We start from the raw sequence: 17,916 nt of genomic DNA on the forward strand, positions 1-17,916 counted from the left end.
TGCCTTATCATGGTCAAGAACCATGACTTCCTTCGGTTCCATTTCTTTTTCTGACGTTGGTTCATGCTTCAGTTGAATGAAGCAATCAGGGAAAGTGTTAAAGCTTGGCCAAAACCGGATTTCGTCTGAAGGAACAGCTCCCATCTTCTCCGAGATGTAGAGTTTGCCGTCTAAAATTGGCATAAGCTCCGCGTACCTCCAGGGATTGGTTTTGGAGCATTTCGGGAGGTCTTGGTCTCTGGGTCGCTTGAATGACCCTCGGGAGGCGATGAGTGGAGCTTCACGGAGCTCTATCTTGAGTTTCGCTTCCTTTGTTTCGCCTTGTTTGCAAAAGTTTTCCATTAGACCCGTAAAATGGGGCAGTAAGTGGCCCATTTTGTCTAATAGAGGGGTAGAAGGTGAAGGCGTCGAGGTTAACGGCTCCAAGGCTGGCACAGACGGAAGCAATTCCGACACGTCATCGTCATCTTCTTCCAGGGGTGCCTTCCTGCCCTCCGTCCCTATGGCAATCTGGATGCAGGGAGGTGCGAATCGTGCCTGGGGCACCACTATTTCACTACTTACTTTCGGGAACAGTAAGCTACGCATTCTATCGTTAGGTAGGTATGGTCCCGGGTAGGTCTTCTGGAATCCTCTTACCCATTTGCGTAATTTCTTACATGTCGCATCCCTAGACTCCATTGACTTGGGATTATCAAAACCTTTGGACACTAATATCCGACAGATATTGCAAACTTGGCGGTCCCAATATTGCAGGGATTCGGTAATAATATTGCAGGGGGCATGAGACCTGCATGCATTATGACTGTAAAAGTACTTACTCTTAGTATTGCAGAAGACTGCATCACATTTCATCTTGGGTTCCTCCTGTAAAGAAAGGAAAGCAGAATGAGTATACAATTGTTTATCTCACCTGATAAGCAATATGTAATAGTCATATTTTAATTAATATAGCTTAGGATTGTAAGCTAGAAAGGAATAGTGAGAGACACATACTTGTGTATCCCTTGCAAGCAATTGCTGTAACCTCCCCCCAGTATTAAATATAAGGAGTTTCCTTTATCAAGGCAACTCGAACGAAAAGGGTTCTAACCCCTAGGGATAGAAAAAGTGTACACTGCCACTGACCCTTCTAATTATTTAATACTGTGGGATAAGGATAACTGATTTCCGATCAGAGTATTGAAGGAATTCTATTCTTTCAGTATAGGTTCGGTCTCAGCAGAAGCCTGCACAAGGGTACCCAAGATATGTTAGAAATTAACTACTGTACAATAATACTATAGTTTTCTGTTTGCAGTATATACTATATTGCAAAATACTGGCTACTGTATAATCATATACTGTAGTTCAGCCAGTGTGCTGCCGATATGGCTAGCATCTGGCGGCACGGTCCAGCCAGCATATATGTGTATCCTACCCAGCCAATTGCTGTGACCTTCCCTTCCAATATTAAAACCATAGAGTTTCCTGATCAGGGAAGCTCAAAGATAGGGGTTCTAACCTTTAAGGATAGAAAGTGTACTACCACTGGCCCTTCTAAATTATTTATTATTGTAAGGTAAAATATGAATTGATTTCTAATCAGAGTATTGAAGAAATTCTATTCTTTCAATATAGGATTGGTCTCAGCAAACGCCTGGGCAAGGATACCCAAGATATGTTGGAAAATAACTACTAGTATAATATATACAATAGCTTTCTATCTGCAGTATATGCTATACTGCAAATATACTCACTACTGTATAATCATATACTGTAATTCAGCTAGCATATAGCCGGCATAGCTAGTCCTTGACTGACTGCACAGTCCGGCCGGCATACTAGCTGATAGAGAGAGAGAAAGCATGGAGTGAAGGACTGCCTTATTACAGTGTATGTTTACACTAAATAAGGATGTAAATATATAATTTACTGCCTTCACCAGAAAGAAGGTTCAAATGGAAGGGGAGAATGCATCATTCAGACTTCCATTCAACCACAAGTACCGTTGTCGGCATAGTCCGGCAGGCTAGTACCCGGCAGCACTGGTACAGTCGGCATGCCGACAGCTGAGTCAGTACCTGCCGGCGCCGGCCCGGCCGGGTTAGTACCCCGCCAACAGGACTTGCATAGTCCAGCCGGCATATGGCCGGCAGGCTAATATCCGGCAACACTGGTACAGTCGGTATGCCGCCGGCTGAGTCAGTACTTGTCGGCACGGGCCCAGCCAGCATGTCGCCGGCCGGGTTAGTACCCCGGCAACAGGACTTGTGGCCGGCAGTCCAAGGGAGGACTGAAGAACCGGCCGCCGCCGGCAGCCGGTAAACAGCTATTAAGTAGGATCCCGGCCGGCCCCACAACCCGCCGGCAAGCGGTGAGATTGCAGGACGACGGCCATATTAATAGGACAGAGAGGGGCATGGAAAAAGGTCGTATATCAAGTGTAAAGGGCGGCGGCAATGTTGCTGCCCCCACTACACAAGGGAGAAACTCTGTTTCAGTATCGGCGCCGTCCTAGGCGGCAGAAGAATGTCTATTCTTCAACCTAGGGTCTGCCGAAATAGTATTAGGAGGGGCCGGCAGGTTTGCCGCCCCCTCTCAACAAAAGAAACATTGTTTCAGTGCTGCTGCCATTCTAGGCTGTAGAAGAATATCTATTCTTCACCCCAGGGTCTGCCAGCATAGGACTAGTCTTCTAAACCGCAGGGAGAAGGTGGCGGGAACATACCACCACCCCAGGTGCAGTTTAGGGAGGCTTAGCCTCCTATACCAGCAGCTATAAGCCAGCAGGGGAGTGACTACTCTGAATACTCTGAGATTCTGTCGAAAATCAAAGGCGGACACTCGCCAGCAAGGTGGGAGACAAAAATCCTAGCTTAGTCAAGTGGGAGTAACTACTCTATGGGAAGACCCGACAGGGTTGCTGCCAGCGGCGGCACTCAGAGGGAAAGAGGGATTACCCATGACTCCAAGGAGACAAGTATCGATTTATATACAGTGAACCCTCGCTACTTCGCGGTTTGACAATCGCGGATTCACCACTTCGCGGGGTTTTCCCATAACCCATATATATATACATATCGCGGATTTTCCGGAAAATTCGAAAATACCGCGAAATCTGAAGACAACCAAATACGATATTTTGTTACCTGTAATTCCATTAATACTGTAATTAGTAATATCTGCTCTTACTGATTGTTCATTGCATTACATATGATATATAATTCAGCACAGAAAGAAATAAAACACGAAAAGAGAATGTGATCATACGATAATTCAGTACGTAGTAAAATTAAATCGAACATGAAACGCAAATCAGATGCAGTCATACCATATTAGAATGGTGTGTACTGTAATGGATGTGCTTCTTTTCCATGAATCTTTTGTATGTATACGTACGTAGTACAGTACTGCATCCAATAATATTCTTTGTTGCAAAAATCACATTTCGAATACTGTAAGCGTACGAGAGAGAGAGAGAGAGAGAGAGAGAGAGAGAGAGAGAGAGAGAGAGAGAGAGAGAGAGAGAGAGAGGCGTAAAATAGCGTACGTAAATTTTTATTATTATTGTTATTATTATTATTATTGTTGTTGTTGTTAATAAAATTATTATTGTTATTATTATTAATCATTATTATTATTATTGTTACTGTACAGTATTATTATCATTATTTATTATTATTACGGTATTGTACTTAATCTACGTACGTTCAGTATGCGCGGGGGCATCTTCTATGAGTAACCAACGCGCCATAGTACTGTAAGACGGGTTGTGATTGGTTCAAGCGCTGATAGATGACGAATCAAAACTCAAGTTTTGTTATCTAGCCTGTGATTGGTGTTTTGCCCGCATCTTCTACCCGCAGCATCAAAGTTCTCGCGGGGCTGCATCGTTCACTTTCTCTTTCCGCGTATTGCTGAGTAGACGTTCTTAATTTTGTGAAGTTTAATCTGTGCTGTGTGCGACTGTTTTAAGTTGAACTTTTTGTTGAACTTTCTGTTACAATGCCTCCCAAGCGTTCTGCTTCTAGTAAGGCTGGTAGTGAGCCTAAACGCCACCGAAGGATGATGACGATAGCTGAGAAGGTTACGCTTCTCGACATGTTAAAAGATGGTAGAAGTTACGCGGCCGCCGGCCGCCATTTTGGCATCAACGAATCCACCGTTCGCTACATCAAGAAGGACGAGGCGAACATTAGAAAGACTGCTGCAATCACCTTTAGCAGATCAGCGAAGCGAGTCGTTACAACGCGTAATAAAACGATCGTACGCATGGAAGGTGCTTTAGCTGTGTGGATTGCCGACTGCCGGAAGAAGAACATAGCGTTGGATACGAACACCATCCAAACAAAGGCTTTGAGCTTATATGAGAATTTTGCTGCAAAGGAACCTAAAGAGGACGACGGCAACCATGCTGAAGATGATGATGATGCAGATGATCCTCAACCAGGGACATCCACTGATTCCCAGCCTCAGAAACGTTTTTCCGCAAGCAAAGGATGGTTCGCGAAGTTTCAGAAACGCTTCGCCCTGAAAAGCGTTTCTCTGCATGGGGAGTCTGCTTCCGCTGACACTGCCGCTGCTGAAACTTACGTGAACCAGACTTTCAAGAACATTATCGCTGAAGGTGGATACAAGCCGGAACAAGTCTTTAATATGGATGAAACCGGCTTGTTTTGGAAGAGAATGCCGTCGCGAACTTTCCTGTTCAAAGAGGAAGCCAAAGCCTCTGGCTTTAAGGCATTCAAGGATCGCGTTACCCTCGTGATGTGTGGCAATGCTGCTGGATTTTTGTTAAAGCCGGGGCTTATTTATAAGTCGAAAAATCCTCGCGCTTTGAAAAATAAAAATAAGAATCTCCTTCCCGTCTACTGGATGCATAATCAAAAAGCATGGATTACGAAGATGCTGACCTCCAACTGGTTCCACCAGTGTTTCATCCCGCAAGTCCATGAATATCTCTTAGAGAAGGGCTTGCCATTCAAGATCCTTCTCCTTATGGATAACGCTGGTGGACACGCAACTGACCTGTCGCGTGAGGGCGTTCAGGTTGAGTTCCTGCCACCCAACACCACGTCATTAATTCAACCAATGGACCAGGGGGTTATCAGGGCGTTCAAGGCCCTCTACACGAAGAATACCTTGGCGGACCTCGTTGCGTGTGTGGATGCTGCCCAAGATGACGAGGATGAAGACTTCAACTTGAAGGCGTACTGGCGGCAGTACACCATAGCCACGTGCCTGCAGAATATTCAAAAGGCACTTCAAGAGATGAAACCTGCAACCGTAAATGCGAGCTGGAAGAAGCTGTGGCCCGATATTGTTTACGACGACAAGGGATTTACTCCGTCGGAAATCCAACACTCTGCAATACGGAAATCTGTGCAGTTGGCTGCCATAATTGGAGGTGACGGGTTTAGCGACATGACGACTGAAGACGTCGACGAGTTGTTGGACTGCCATTCCCAGCCCCTAACTGACGCAGACCTCGAAGACCTGACGAAATCGGCAAGTGAGGAAGAGAGTGAGGGTACCCAGGAAGAGACCCAAGAAAATGTCGAAGAAACGGGCTTAACATTAGAACGGCTTGCCAAGTTCTGCAACCATATGAAGGAGGCGAAAGAAATGTTACAAGAGTGGGATGAGGATATGGTTCGCTCGATGCAATTCTCAAATAAGGTCGATGACATCATGACTCCCTACAGGATGCTCTTGGATCGAAAAAAGAAGCAGCGGCAACAACTTCCGATCACAATGTTCTTCCAGCCTCGCAAAAAAGAGCCAGTTCCTCCTGCTAGTACGCCTTCGGAAGAAATTGAAGAAGTTGAAGAGGTGTCCCAGGAAAAGACACCTCCGTCTGAAGAGACGTAAAATACTATCATTGACTGCACAGTAGAACACATCATCATTTCTACTGTGCAGCAAATTCATCGCCATCGTCATTCAAGTTTTTCTTGAACTTCTTTCGTGGTGAGTACAGTAACAATCTTTATTTTTTACTTTAACCTGTTTTATAGTTTAGTAATGTACGTACTGTATGCATTAAGTTAAAGGGAAGGTTTTAAAAGTCTACATGTTGTAACCTATCATATTTTTTTTGTTTAAAATTTACATTTACGTACGTAAAACAATCTCTCTCTCTCTCTCTCTCTCTCTCTCTCTCTCTCTCTCTCTCTCTCTCTCTCTCTCTCTCTCTCTCTCTCTCTCTCTCTCTCTCTCTCTCTCTCAAATTGTTTTCCTGCTTTGCTACGTACAAGTACTGTATAATTTATATTTGTAAGGTAACATATTTTGTAAATGCTTTTACTGTAAATACTGTATGTACTGTATCATTATTTATCACTATCATCATGCGCGTTAAATGCCTTGTTTGTTCTGAGCGTGGTTGTTTACTGAGCGTACACGCCGTCGTTTCAGGTGGCGTCATAAAGAAAAAGATTTCATTTGGAAGTCCTAAGAAAAATATGTAAACTAAAACATTGGTAATAAAAAAATCAACATACAGTACTGTAGTATAATCAATATAATCGATGCAAAAACTAACCTATACGTACATATATGTGTACACTAAATGAGTTTGTTTCTTCATTATGATCAGAGATGAACGTAAACAAAACATTGGTTGCCATTTTTTATCGTGCTTTTTAGGTGTTTAGGAAACACATGATATAAAATCGCCTTTAATATTTGTGCCTGTTTTAGTTTAGGGTGCTGTAGTACATGCATTAAGTGTTCTGTACATTAAAGGGTGGTTTGTTAACAGTACTACGTACAAGGGAAGGTTTTAAAAGTCCGAATATACATGTTAAATAAATAGGTAAATATGCTGTCACTACTTCGCGGATTTTCACCTATCGCGCCCGCGTCTGGAACCTATCTACCGCGATAAACGAGGGTTCACTGTACTGCTTCTGTATTGGGCAAAGGAGTTACTACCTCCCCTCAACCTTAACTTTTGTATGCCTGTGTTTGGGTTTTGGTTTTTATGGTTGTCTGAGGACTCTGATTGGTGGTACAGTGCCCCCAGTCTAGCTAGATAGTAATATCTATTCTGCAAGGCTATGTGGTTAGTTTGAGTAAGGTTGCAGTTTTTTAAAAAGGGGCATAGGTAGTGCTGAAGTCTAGTCAAGTTGTTGGTCTCACCCCGTTTTACAGACTCGATTGAGTTGTTTCAGCATGACAGGTCCACTCCTGGCTGACACTCCTAAGGGAAAGCGACTCAAGAGGCAGGAACCTTTGAAGTCAGCTACCTTAGTAGGTAAGGAATCAAGGTGTTTTATCCTACAACTTATTGTTGTTTTCCCAACGATGTTAGCTGTCTGTCACCCTCCTCCAAATGTGTGAATCAGCTATATATATATAACTGCCAGGTAAGTTCTATTCATAAAAATGGAGTTTTTATGATAAAACAAAGTTTTATGAATACTTACTGCCAGTTATATATATATTTTAAGTCCCACCCTCCTCCCCTCAGGAGACAGGTGGGGTAAAGATGATATGAGGAACAGAAAACGGGAATGATTGCACGTACCACCCTGTAAGGGGTGTTAACCACCTAACCGCACAACCACCACATGGCGGTTGCCGCGAATTTTTAAAAATTCTGCCAGACGTCAGAGACTATAGCTATATATATATAACTGTCAGGTAAGTATTCATAAAACTTTGTTTTATCATAAAAACTCCATTTTTCCTAACATTCCAAAATGAAGGTTTCTTCACACAAACCCCTTAGTATTATTAGAACGACATGATATCAATTGCCAGATGAAATTCAGCATTAGATCCAGATGTTGTGACTGATTCAGTAGAGCCGGACCCGGCAGGTCGCCCTAATACATAGTGTACGCTTTGCACCTTGAAGCACTGGCCCTTGGGCACGGTAGACAATATTTCATTGGTATTTTATGTTATGTTAAATATCCTGCTCTAGCCAATACAAGAATCCTTTCTTCATTAAAACTGCTTTTTCATTTTATTTATTTGTCAAAGTTTGATTTATTCCATGAATAAATTTCATTGTTGTTGTTCTTAAAAGTCAAACTGAAGCCCTAGGGGGAAAAGCAGACTTGTACTGTATAAGCCAAAGGGATCAAATAGGGAAAGCAGCTCACTTTAAAAAAGAAACCAAGAAGTAGGAAATATGCTAAAAAAAAATTATTTTAACAAATTAGATAACTAACATAGCAAAACTATGAAACAAAACTTTTGTCAAATATACAGCAAAACTATGAAACAAAACTTGTCAACCTGCTCAACGAAAATTATTCGCATCACATTTGGTTATGGCTGAAATGCTATGTAGTATCAAGCCTTTCAAAAGAAAATGAAAGACTTTTAAAATTAATTGCTTACTTCGAATGTAAAAGAAAATGTAAATATTTAACAAATCTATAATGATTTTATTCATATTTTGTACAAAAGCAATCTTTCTGACCAGCCATGTTAGAGATGATTGATATTAAATTTAAGATATAACTGAATAATTGATTTGTGTTGAAGTTCCACACATGAGAAATGGGCATAATGAAGAGGCTTGTATCTGTGAAATAGAAAATTTAAGTTTAATAATTAAAAACCTGTGGATGATTACATGTTTATTTACAGATGTGAGTAATGCTAATAGTCTGAATGCCATGATGCAGTCTGTGGTTGCAATGGATGAAAGAAAATCAGAAAATAGTGAAGATTCTAGTGAAGTAATGTATTCTCGGTTAGAAGACTTAACTATTAATTCCGATGGTAACTCCAGCAATCAAATATCAGGTGAAGTATCTTTATTCTCTGAATTACATGTGATAATGGTTAGTTGTTCTATATTTTATTATATCTATATCATACATTCTGATCTTGAACTTTTTATTAATATGACAGGATTTTCATTAATAAATATTTTAATCATATAGTATTTGGATAACCAAGGAAAACCCAGTGTTTGTTTAAATTTTATAGGAAAGCAGATTTTTCAATATTAATCTTACCCGATAATCATGTAGCTGTCAACTCCGTTGCCCGACAGAATTCTACGGAAGGGATACGCCAGCGATCGCTATACAAGAGGGGGGTGTACTCACAAGCGCCACCTGTGGCCAGGTACTGCAGTACTTCTTGTTGACACCACCTCAATTTTTCCTCTGTCGTGCCTCCGGCTAGACCTACATGGATACGCTGTTGATTCTGGAGTTTTTGCTCACGATTTGGTGATGTATTTGCTCTAGATTTTAGCTTTCGCTATTCAGGAAGTTTTATTATTAGCTTAGCTAGCTTTTGGAATTAATTTGATTAATTATGGTGACGAAGAGAGTATGAACTCTCTTTCACTTTTAAATGGCCGACCCTTCCCTTAGACGGAAGTGTTGGTGTCTAAGAGAGTATAGACTCTCTTTCTTAATTTTGCTTAACAAAAGTTATAGATTTATTTTATATCTCTCCGCCTTTTATAGGCCTCTTCGATTAACTTCCTTTTTTATAAACTTATTAAAATTAATTTTTATATTTGTTTATATTCGACCTTTCCTAATAGTAGGCGGTCTTTTCTTGTACCGAAGTTAATTAACATTGAGCCCGTCATTTCGGTTTTACCTGTTAACATATTATGCTATTTTAATGTTTTTGAAAGAATTTCTTTGATAGTCTCGTACTGTTTTCAAAGTTGAACTAACGTTTTGTTTTGTCTCTGCAGTTGTTGACGTTCAGAACGTTCAACTTGCGCTCTATCGTTACGATAGAGAGAGAATTTTCACGGTGTCACGTTGCAGTAAGAGTAAACCGTTTCTAGCGTTTTGTTCATTCTTTCTTAGCTTAATGGTTTTAATTCTAATAAAGGAACTTTTTATTTGGGAAATCTTTCAGTTTTTTTTTTTCCTTTAACAATAATATGTTTTAACGATATATATGATTGGGCTCTTCTCTCAGGTTCTAAGTCAAGAGAGAGAGAGAGAGAGAGATAGAGACGGAGGGAGAGAGAGGAGGATAAACGTTTCGTTCAAGCGAGTAACGTTGTTATCGTTTTTGCTCTTCTCCCTAGTCTCTTTAGGGGAAGAAGGTAAACGTTTCTAGAGTTTTATTCTTGTTCTCAAGCTTTATGCGGTGAGAGATTTTAAACGTAGTTTATTTGATCTAGTGTTTAGTCTCTTTCCAGCCACTGAATTATTTATCTTTCATTAGATTTTTCTGTTACATTGTAATTCTGTTTTCGCAATTATTAACTTTTAAGGAAGGATAGAATTGCGTGTTTCAGGTACAAACCACTTAAAGTTTCGAGTTCAGTGAAATAAGTGCAAACAGAAAATCAAAAGTGATAAGTGATAAGCGCAAAGTGTTACAGTGTTGCGTTCGAGGGTTCGTCTGTTCGTGCCAGTTGTTCGCCTAGTCTGGGACCTCTTACAAGCTCCCAAGCCCAGGGGAGAAGTAATGTCGAAGGACTTATGGGTTCAGCAGGCCTTGATCGACGAACAGACGTTTTTCCCTCCGTGGTTTCGGGTGTATCTACACACGTTGCCGACGTGATCACCCCACCCACACAAAGACGAGAGAGCCCTTTCTTTCCTCGTCTGCGGTAGAGGTTTCTCGCAGAAACCATGGACCAATCTTGCAGCTTTTAAGTGCAAGTCGGTCCCTTCCGCACAAGTCCAACTCCTAGGTGTAGCCATTAGCCCTGGGTCAGTTCGGACTTGCTGCAGTACGACAACTGCACACCTCCCAGAGAGGCAAGGTGGTATCGCAACAGGCAGTAGCTCCGTCTGTTGCCGCACCAGCTGTTTTAGACCCTCAGTCTCAACGGACAGTAGCTCCGTTTGTTGTTGTCTTTCTTAAACTCTAGTGGTCTTTGCTGCAGTCAATGCAGTCTCAGCTTGCGGTTTTGATGCAGGAGTTTCAGGCAGAGGAGGTTAATACACCTCCTCCTGCGAACGCTCCTCCTCCTCTGCGCAGTACAATCTGCCAGACGTATGAGGTTGAGGTTCCTCAGGCTACCTCCATGCGTGAGCTGCCGCGTTGGGAGTTGCCAGTTACCAGCGTTGTGCAGCAACCTCCACCTTCCTTGAGGCAGGAATCTCTTACCACGCTACAACCTCCTCAACAATGGGGACAGGAGTCTTATGCCTTACAACCTCCTCTTCCTTTGAGGCAAGAGTTTCTTGCAGTAAGACCATCCTCGAGGCAGCAACCTCTTGAGGTACGACAACCTCTACCATCCTTGAGGCAGCCACCTCAGCTCTCGCAGCTACAACCTCAACTCTCGAGGCAAGCTCCTCAAGAACCTCAACTCGTGAGACAGGAGTCGCGTTCTGCGCAGCCGCCACCTCAACTCTCGCAGCTCACACCTCAAGAACCTCAACTCGTGAGTAAGAGCCTCTCTCTGCGCAGCCACCTCAACCCTTGAGGCAAGCGCAACTCTTGAGGCAGGAACCTCATGCTATGAGTCAGCCACCTCAACGCATGCATCTGCCACTTTCTCCTCAGCTTGAGCCTCTTCCCATTCAACTTTGAAATAACAAATGACAATAATAACACCTCATTACTTTCATAACTTGCATTTGTAAAACATATACATGTATGCCTACACAAACATTATGATAATGGAGGTTATTCGTATTACTTAAAAAAAAAAAAAAAAAAAAAAAAAAAAAAAAAAAAAAATATATATATGTATTCCTTGCAATATATTTTTAACAAAATCGCAAAAATATGGCAAAAATATCTTCAAAACAAAAATGAATCATGAGTTATGAATATAATGTAAATATTATGTTGATATTAAAACCCCATGCAAGCATGCATGAAGTATTGCAGTGTTGCCAACAGGGCGAGTTTCCCTTTCCTGAGGTGAAGTAGATTATAGTACGTATATTTAGTGCAGCTTAATTCTACGATTATCATGCCGGCTATCAAATTCATCAACAAAACAGTCTAAATCAATTCCCTCGGCACGTGCACTTTCAATGGACAGTAATGCGATATTACTCAATCTAGCACTGGTCATGGAATTTCTGAGAAATGTTACACGCCATGCAACATGCTCTGCTTACCTTACAGCATGCTCTACATACAGCATGCTCTACATACAGCATGCTCTGCATACCTTACCGCATGCTTCTCAGTCACACATCTTTGGTTGTTGCCAACTCACTAGACTGTCAAGCAGTTTCATAACGTTGCCTTCTAGTCTGCTGCTTTTGCACCAGTGAAACCCTCACTGAGAGAACTTAGCTTTTCTCGGATATGGTCCCTGTAGATGAGAAAGTGCTTTTCTCCCTCCTTCTGATATTCCCTTGAGGACTCTGTCATTTGGAGAGGAGCCTTTAGCTGCGTAGCCTCCTATGGACTTTTATTTAAGCATAACATGCTTCCAGGGAAGGTAATGGTTCCACTTCAGTCGCTAACCCCGTCTGTTACCACACCTGCTCCCATAGACCTTGAGCTGTGTTGCAAGACATGCAGTCCAAGCTTAGTCCTTGTTAGAGGATTTTTTGTTTACGGAGTCAGTGTCACTGGGAAGACGTTCAACAACCAGCAGAAGTGACTTGTTGTGACGCAGTGCGGCAACCTCAGCAACCCGATAAGGAGTTGTCTGTACGACCCAGACAGTCTAGACAGCTTCGGGTTGTCACTGTACTTCCTCGCTTCCCCATGGTTGGCAGTTCACAGACTGTGCAGCAGTACCATGATCTTGTGTCCGGCTCCGTCAGACGACTGGCTTTTAAGAGCTCCCACAAGTCGTCGCTGTCTGGAGATTCTCAGATGGACTATGGATCTGACCAAGGAACTGGGCCTCCTGGTCAATTTTGAGGAGTCCCAGCTCGTCCCATCCCAGACCATTGTCTACCTGGGTATGGATCTTCAGAGTCGAGCTTTTCGGGCTTTTCCGTCGGCCCCAAGGATCTTCCAAGCCCTAGAATGCATCCAGAGCATGCTGAGAAGGAACCGATGCTCAGTCAGGTAGTGGATGAGTCTAACAGGGACACTTTCATCGCTGGCCCTGTTCATCGTGTTAGGGAGACTCCACCTCCGCCCCCTTCAGTATCATCTAGCTGCTCACTGGATAAAGGACATGACGCTAGAGACGGTCTCAGTTCCTGTTTCCGAAGAGAGGAGGTCTACTCTCGCGTGGTGTAAGAACAGCTTTCTTCTCAAGGAAGTCTACCTTTGGCTGTTCAGAAACCCGACCGCCGTCTCCTCTCGGACGCATCAGACACGGGCTGGGGTGCGACTTTGGACGGACAGGAATGCTCGGGAACATGGAATCAGGAGCAAAGGACACTTCACATCAATTGCAAGGAGTTGTTGGCGGTTCTTCTGGCCTTGATAAACTTCAAGTCCCTCCAGCTTAACAAGGTGGTGGAGGTGGACTCTGACAACACCACAGCCCTGGCTTACATCTCCAAGCAGGGAGGGACTCTTTCGTGGAAGTTGTTCTAGATCGCAAGGGACCTCCTCATCTGGTCAAAAGATCGAAAGCTCACGCTGGTAACGAGGTTCATTCAGGGCGGTATGAATGTCATGGCAGATCGCCTCAGCCGGAAGGGTCAGGTCATCCCCACAGAGTGGACCCTTCACAAGAATGTTTGCAGCAGACTTTGGGCCCTGTGGGGTCAGCCAACCATAGATCTGTTCGCTACCTCGATAACCTAGAGACTCCTGTTGTATTGTTCTCCGATTCCAGACCCAGCAGCAGTTCACGTGGATGCTTTTCTGCTGGATTGGTCCCATCTCGACCTGTATGCATTCCCGCCGTTCAAGATTGTCAACAGGGTACTTCAGAAGTTCTCCTCTCGCAAAGGGACACGGCTGACGTTGGTTGGCTCCGCTCTGGCCCGCGAGAGAATGGTTCATAGAGGTACTGCAATGGCTGGTCGACATTCCCAGGACTCTTCCTCTAGGAGTGAACCTTCTACGTCAACCTCACGTAAAGAAGGTACACCCAAACCTCCACGCTCTTCGTCTGACTGCCTTCAGACTTTCGAAAGACTCTCAAGAGCTAGGGGCTTTTCGAAGGAGGCAGCCAGAGCGATTGCCAGAGCAAGGAGAACATCCACTCTCAGAGTCTATCAGTCTCAAGGGGAAGTCTTCCGAAGCTGGTACAAGACCAATGCAGTTTCCTCAACCAGTACCACTGTAACCCAGATTGCTGACTTCCTGTTACATCTAAGGAAAGTAAGATCCCTTTCAGCTCCTACGATCAAGGGTTACAGAAGTATGTTGGCAGCGGTTTTCCGCCACAGAGGCTTGGATCTTTCCACCAACAAAGATCTACAGGACCTCCCTAGGTCTTTTGAGACCTCAAAGGAACGTCGGTTGTCCACTCCAGGCTGGAATCTAGACGTGGTCCTAAGGTTCCTTATGTCATCAAGATTTGAACCTCTCCAATCAGCCTCTTTTTAGGACCTCACATTAAAAACTCTTTTCCTCGTGTGCTTGACATCAGCTAAAAGAGTAAGTGAGATCCACGCCTTCAGCAGGATCATAGTTTTCACATCTGAAACGGCTACATGTTCCTTGCAGCTCGGTTTTTGCTAAACGAGCTTCCTTCACGTCCTTGGCCTAAGTCGTTCGAGATCCCAAGCCTGTCCAACTTGGTGGGGAATGAACTGGAGAGAGTACTTTGCCCAGTTAGAGCTCTTAGGTACTATCTAAAAAGGTCTTAACCTTTACGAGGACAATCAGAAGCCTTATGGTGTGCTATCAAGAAGCCTTCTTTTCCAAGGTCTAAGAACTCAGTTTCTTACTATTCAGGCTTCTGATTAGGGAAGCACATTCTCATCTGAAGGAAGAAGACCTTGCTTTGCTGAAGGTAAGGACACATGAAGTGAGAGCTGTGGCTACTTCAGTGGCCTTCAAACAGAACCGTTCTCTGCAGAGTGTTATGGATGCAACCTATTGGAGAAGCAAGTCAGTGTTCGCATCATTCTATCTCAAAGATGTCCAGTCTCTTTACGAGTACTGCTACACCCTGGGACCATTCGTAGCAACGAATGCAGTAGTAGGCGGGGGCTCAGCCAATACATTCCCATAATCCCATAACCTTTTAACCTTTCTCTTGAATACTTTTTATGGGTTGTACGGTCGGCTAAGAAGCCTTCCACATCCTTGTTGATTTGGCGGGTGGTCAATTCTTTCTTGAGAAGCGCCGAGGTTAAAGGTTGTGATGAGGTCCTTTAGTATGGGTTGCAGCCCTTGATACTTCAGCACCTTAGAGTTGTTCAGCCTCCTAAGAGGAACGCTGCGCTCAGTAAGGAAGACGAACTTATTTAAGGCAGAGTAATGGCTCAAGTCGACTTCCTTACCAGGTACTTATAATTTCATTGTTATTTTGAATAACTGATAATATGAAATACGGGATACTTAGCTTCTTGATATACATGTACACTGGTTTTCACCCACCTCCCTGGGTGTGAATCAGCTACATGATTATCGGGTAAGATTAATATTGAAAAATGTTATTTTCATTAGTAAAATAAATTTTTGAATATACTTACCCGATAATCATGATTTAATTGACCCACCCTTCCTCCCCATAGAACCAGTGGACCGAGGAAAAATTGAGGTGGTGTCAACAAGAAGTACTGCAGTACCTGGCCACAGGTGGCGCTTGTGAGTACACCCCCCTCTTGTATAGCGATCGCTGGCGTATCCCTTCCGTAGAATTCTGTCGGGCAACGGAGTTGACAGCTACATGATTATCGGGTAAGTATACTCAAAAATTTATTTTACTAATGAAAATAACATTTTATATCATGAGTTATTTTAAACTTAGTCTTGGCTGCAGTACTTTTCACTTAACCCTTTTACTTGCCAACCCCTCACTAGATAATTATATATGCAAACTCCAGACCCTTCTTTTGGGATATTTTGCTTAACTTGTCTCAGGAAAACTATACAAGATTAGTATACAACATTGGTTATTGTATAGCTGAATAAATGAACTTTCTATTGATCTATAATGATAACTATCATGTAAAATTTTCATATGCATAAATGATAATAGAAAGAAAAAACTAGTAAGTACTAGATATAAAATACGCCCAATGGCTCTAATAGGAATAAAAATTCAAACTTTAAAAATGTGCGTTGATAAACCATCCAAGCACCCTTACTCATTCTACCGTATCTATGTCAGTGGTGATTGATGGTCGGCTTTTTTCTCTCACTAATTAGTATAAAACGGATTTTGAGCAAAGCAAAAAATCTATTTTTGGGTGAGAGTGCCATGTCGTCCTGATGGAAGGTTCCTTTAAGTAGCCTTTCTAAGGGATATTTGCTACAGTGATACTCCCAGAGAAATAAACCGAAGGTCTCCAGGATTCTAACTCCTGGCGCGAGTACTGTATCCAGTTAAGGATATCGCTAGGGATCAGGGATGTATTTTATAGATATGACACATAGCAATCTTCATCCCGAATAGATTTAACTCTTTGATGTAAGGGGGAAGAGTGGCTAAAGAGAGGGGGTGCCATTCTAGGTACCCGGTGGACCTCTTATCCTTGCAACTACCGGCCACCATTCCTTTACTTGTCTTTAAGCAGGAATACCCTTAGATAGAGTAGTTTCGGGTGGGGTCAGCAAAAGGGTGGGTCCATCAGGACGACATGGCACTCTCACCCAAAAATAGATTTTTCGCTTTGCTCAAAATCCGTTTTTTGGGCTCAAGCCATGTCGTCCTGATGGAAGGTTCCTATTGGTAGCTTTCCAAGGGATATTTGGCTACAGTGATATTCCCAGAGAATTGACATTTCGGTCTCCAGAATTCTAACTCCTGGCGCAAATATGCTTAAAATTTCTCTTAAGGATATCGCATAAAATCAGGGGACGTATATCTTAATACGACACATAGCAATCTTCACCCCGAATAGCGTTTTCGCTTCGAGGGGGAAAGTGGCTAAACTGAAGGGGAGCCGTTATCAAGGTTACCCTTCCTCCCATACTATCACATGGCTCCAAGATGGCGCTCATTCCTATTTCAGTAGCGATTGCGCACGGTGGTTTTCCCTGTTATCTAACGTTTTTTATCATTATTGAGAGGATTTAATATGCAATCTCCAGCTTCTTCTGCCTGTGGAAAGTTGAGTATTTATTCTTCACAGTGTATAATTTTTAGCTCCTGCTCCACAGTGAAATTAGTTTAATTTTATGTGTTTTGGAGCTTGGCTGGTCATGGGAGGCGCCGTGGGCACTGTCGTTTGTTGTGCATGTGTTATTTAGTTAGTTAGTAGAACGACATTCCCGGTGGTAATAGCATTAATAAATTATGAAAGCTATTTGGGCACAATTATACTAGTAAAGATATATTATGTATACAAATTTCCTCTTCCTTATGTCGATCGTATACGTTAGAGTTTCGGTGATTTAGGTAAGCAAGATCTCACCCCGCACTAGGCTACCTAGCCTATGCGCTTTAGTATACATTCATACATTATCCCCGGTTACCCTCGTGTATCATTTTATCAATTCAACAGGAGATAGTATATCTCCTAGAATTAATTATATAACTCGATACTCGTCTCCTGTGGAGATTTAAGGGTAATCCCTCCTTCCCTCTGAGTGCTGCCATAGGCGACAACCCTATCTTAGTCTTGCCTTAGAGTAGTTCACTCAGGCTTGACTAGACTAGTGTTTTCTGTCTCCCACCCTTGCCGGCGAGTATCTCGGCTTGGGTTTTCGACAGAGCCTGAGAGTGTTCAGTCTTTCTGCCGGCGGCCGAGCTGCAGGGCTAGTAGTCACTCCCCTGCCGGCTTAGAGCTGTCGGCATAGGAGGCTAAGCCTCCCTTGGCTGCACTTAAAGTGGTAGTATGATGCCGCCACCTTCTCCCCTGCAGTCTAGAAGACTAGTCCTTTTTCGGCAGACCCTAGGCTGAAGAATAGATATTCTTCTGCCGCCTAGGATGGCGCCGATACTGAAACAAAGTTTCACCCTTGTGTGGAAGTAGCGGCAATCCT

At 43.1% G+C, this 17,916-nt stretch overlaps 1 protein-coding gene across 1 annotated transcript in view; it reads left to right on the forward strand.

The window, feature by feature from the left end:
• LOC137653412 (alpha- and gamma-adaptin-binding protein p34) overlaps positions 1-17,916 on the forward strand; it is a 142,689-nt gene that overhangs the window by 97,863 nt on the left and 26,910 nt on the right. The window contains exon 5 of the mRNA XM_068386775.1: positions 8,590-8,748. Within this exon, the coding sequence (XP_068242876.1) occupies positions 8,590-8,748 (159 nt within the window). The remainder of the gene's footprint in view (positions 1-8,589; positions 8,749-17,916) is intronic.

Source organism: Palaemon carinicauda, chromosome 14 (assembly GCF_036898095.1).
Source record: "Palaemon carinicauda isolate YSFRI2023 chromosome 14, ASM3689809v2, whole genome shotgun sequence".
In the NCBI taxonomy this organism is placed as follows: domain Eukaryota; kingdom Metazoa; phylum Arthropoda; class Malacostraca; order Decapoda; family Palaemonidae; genus Palaemon; species Palaemon carinicauda.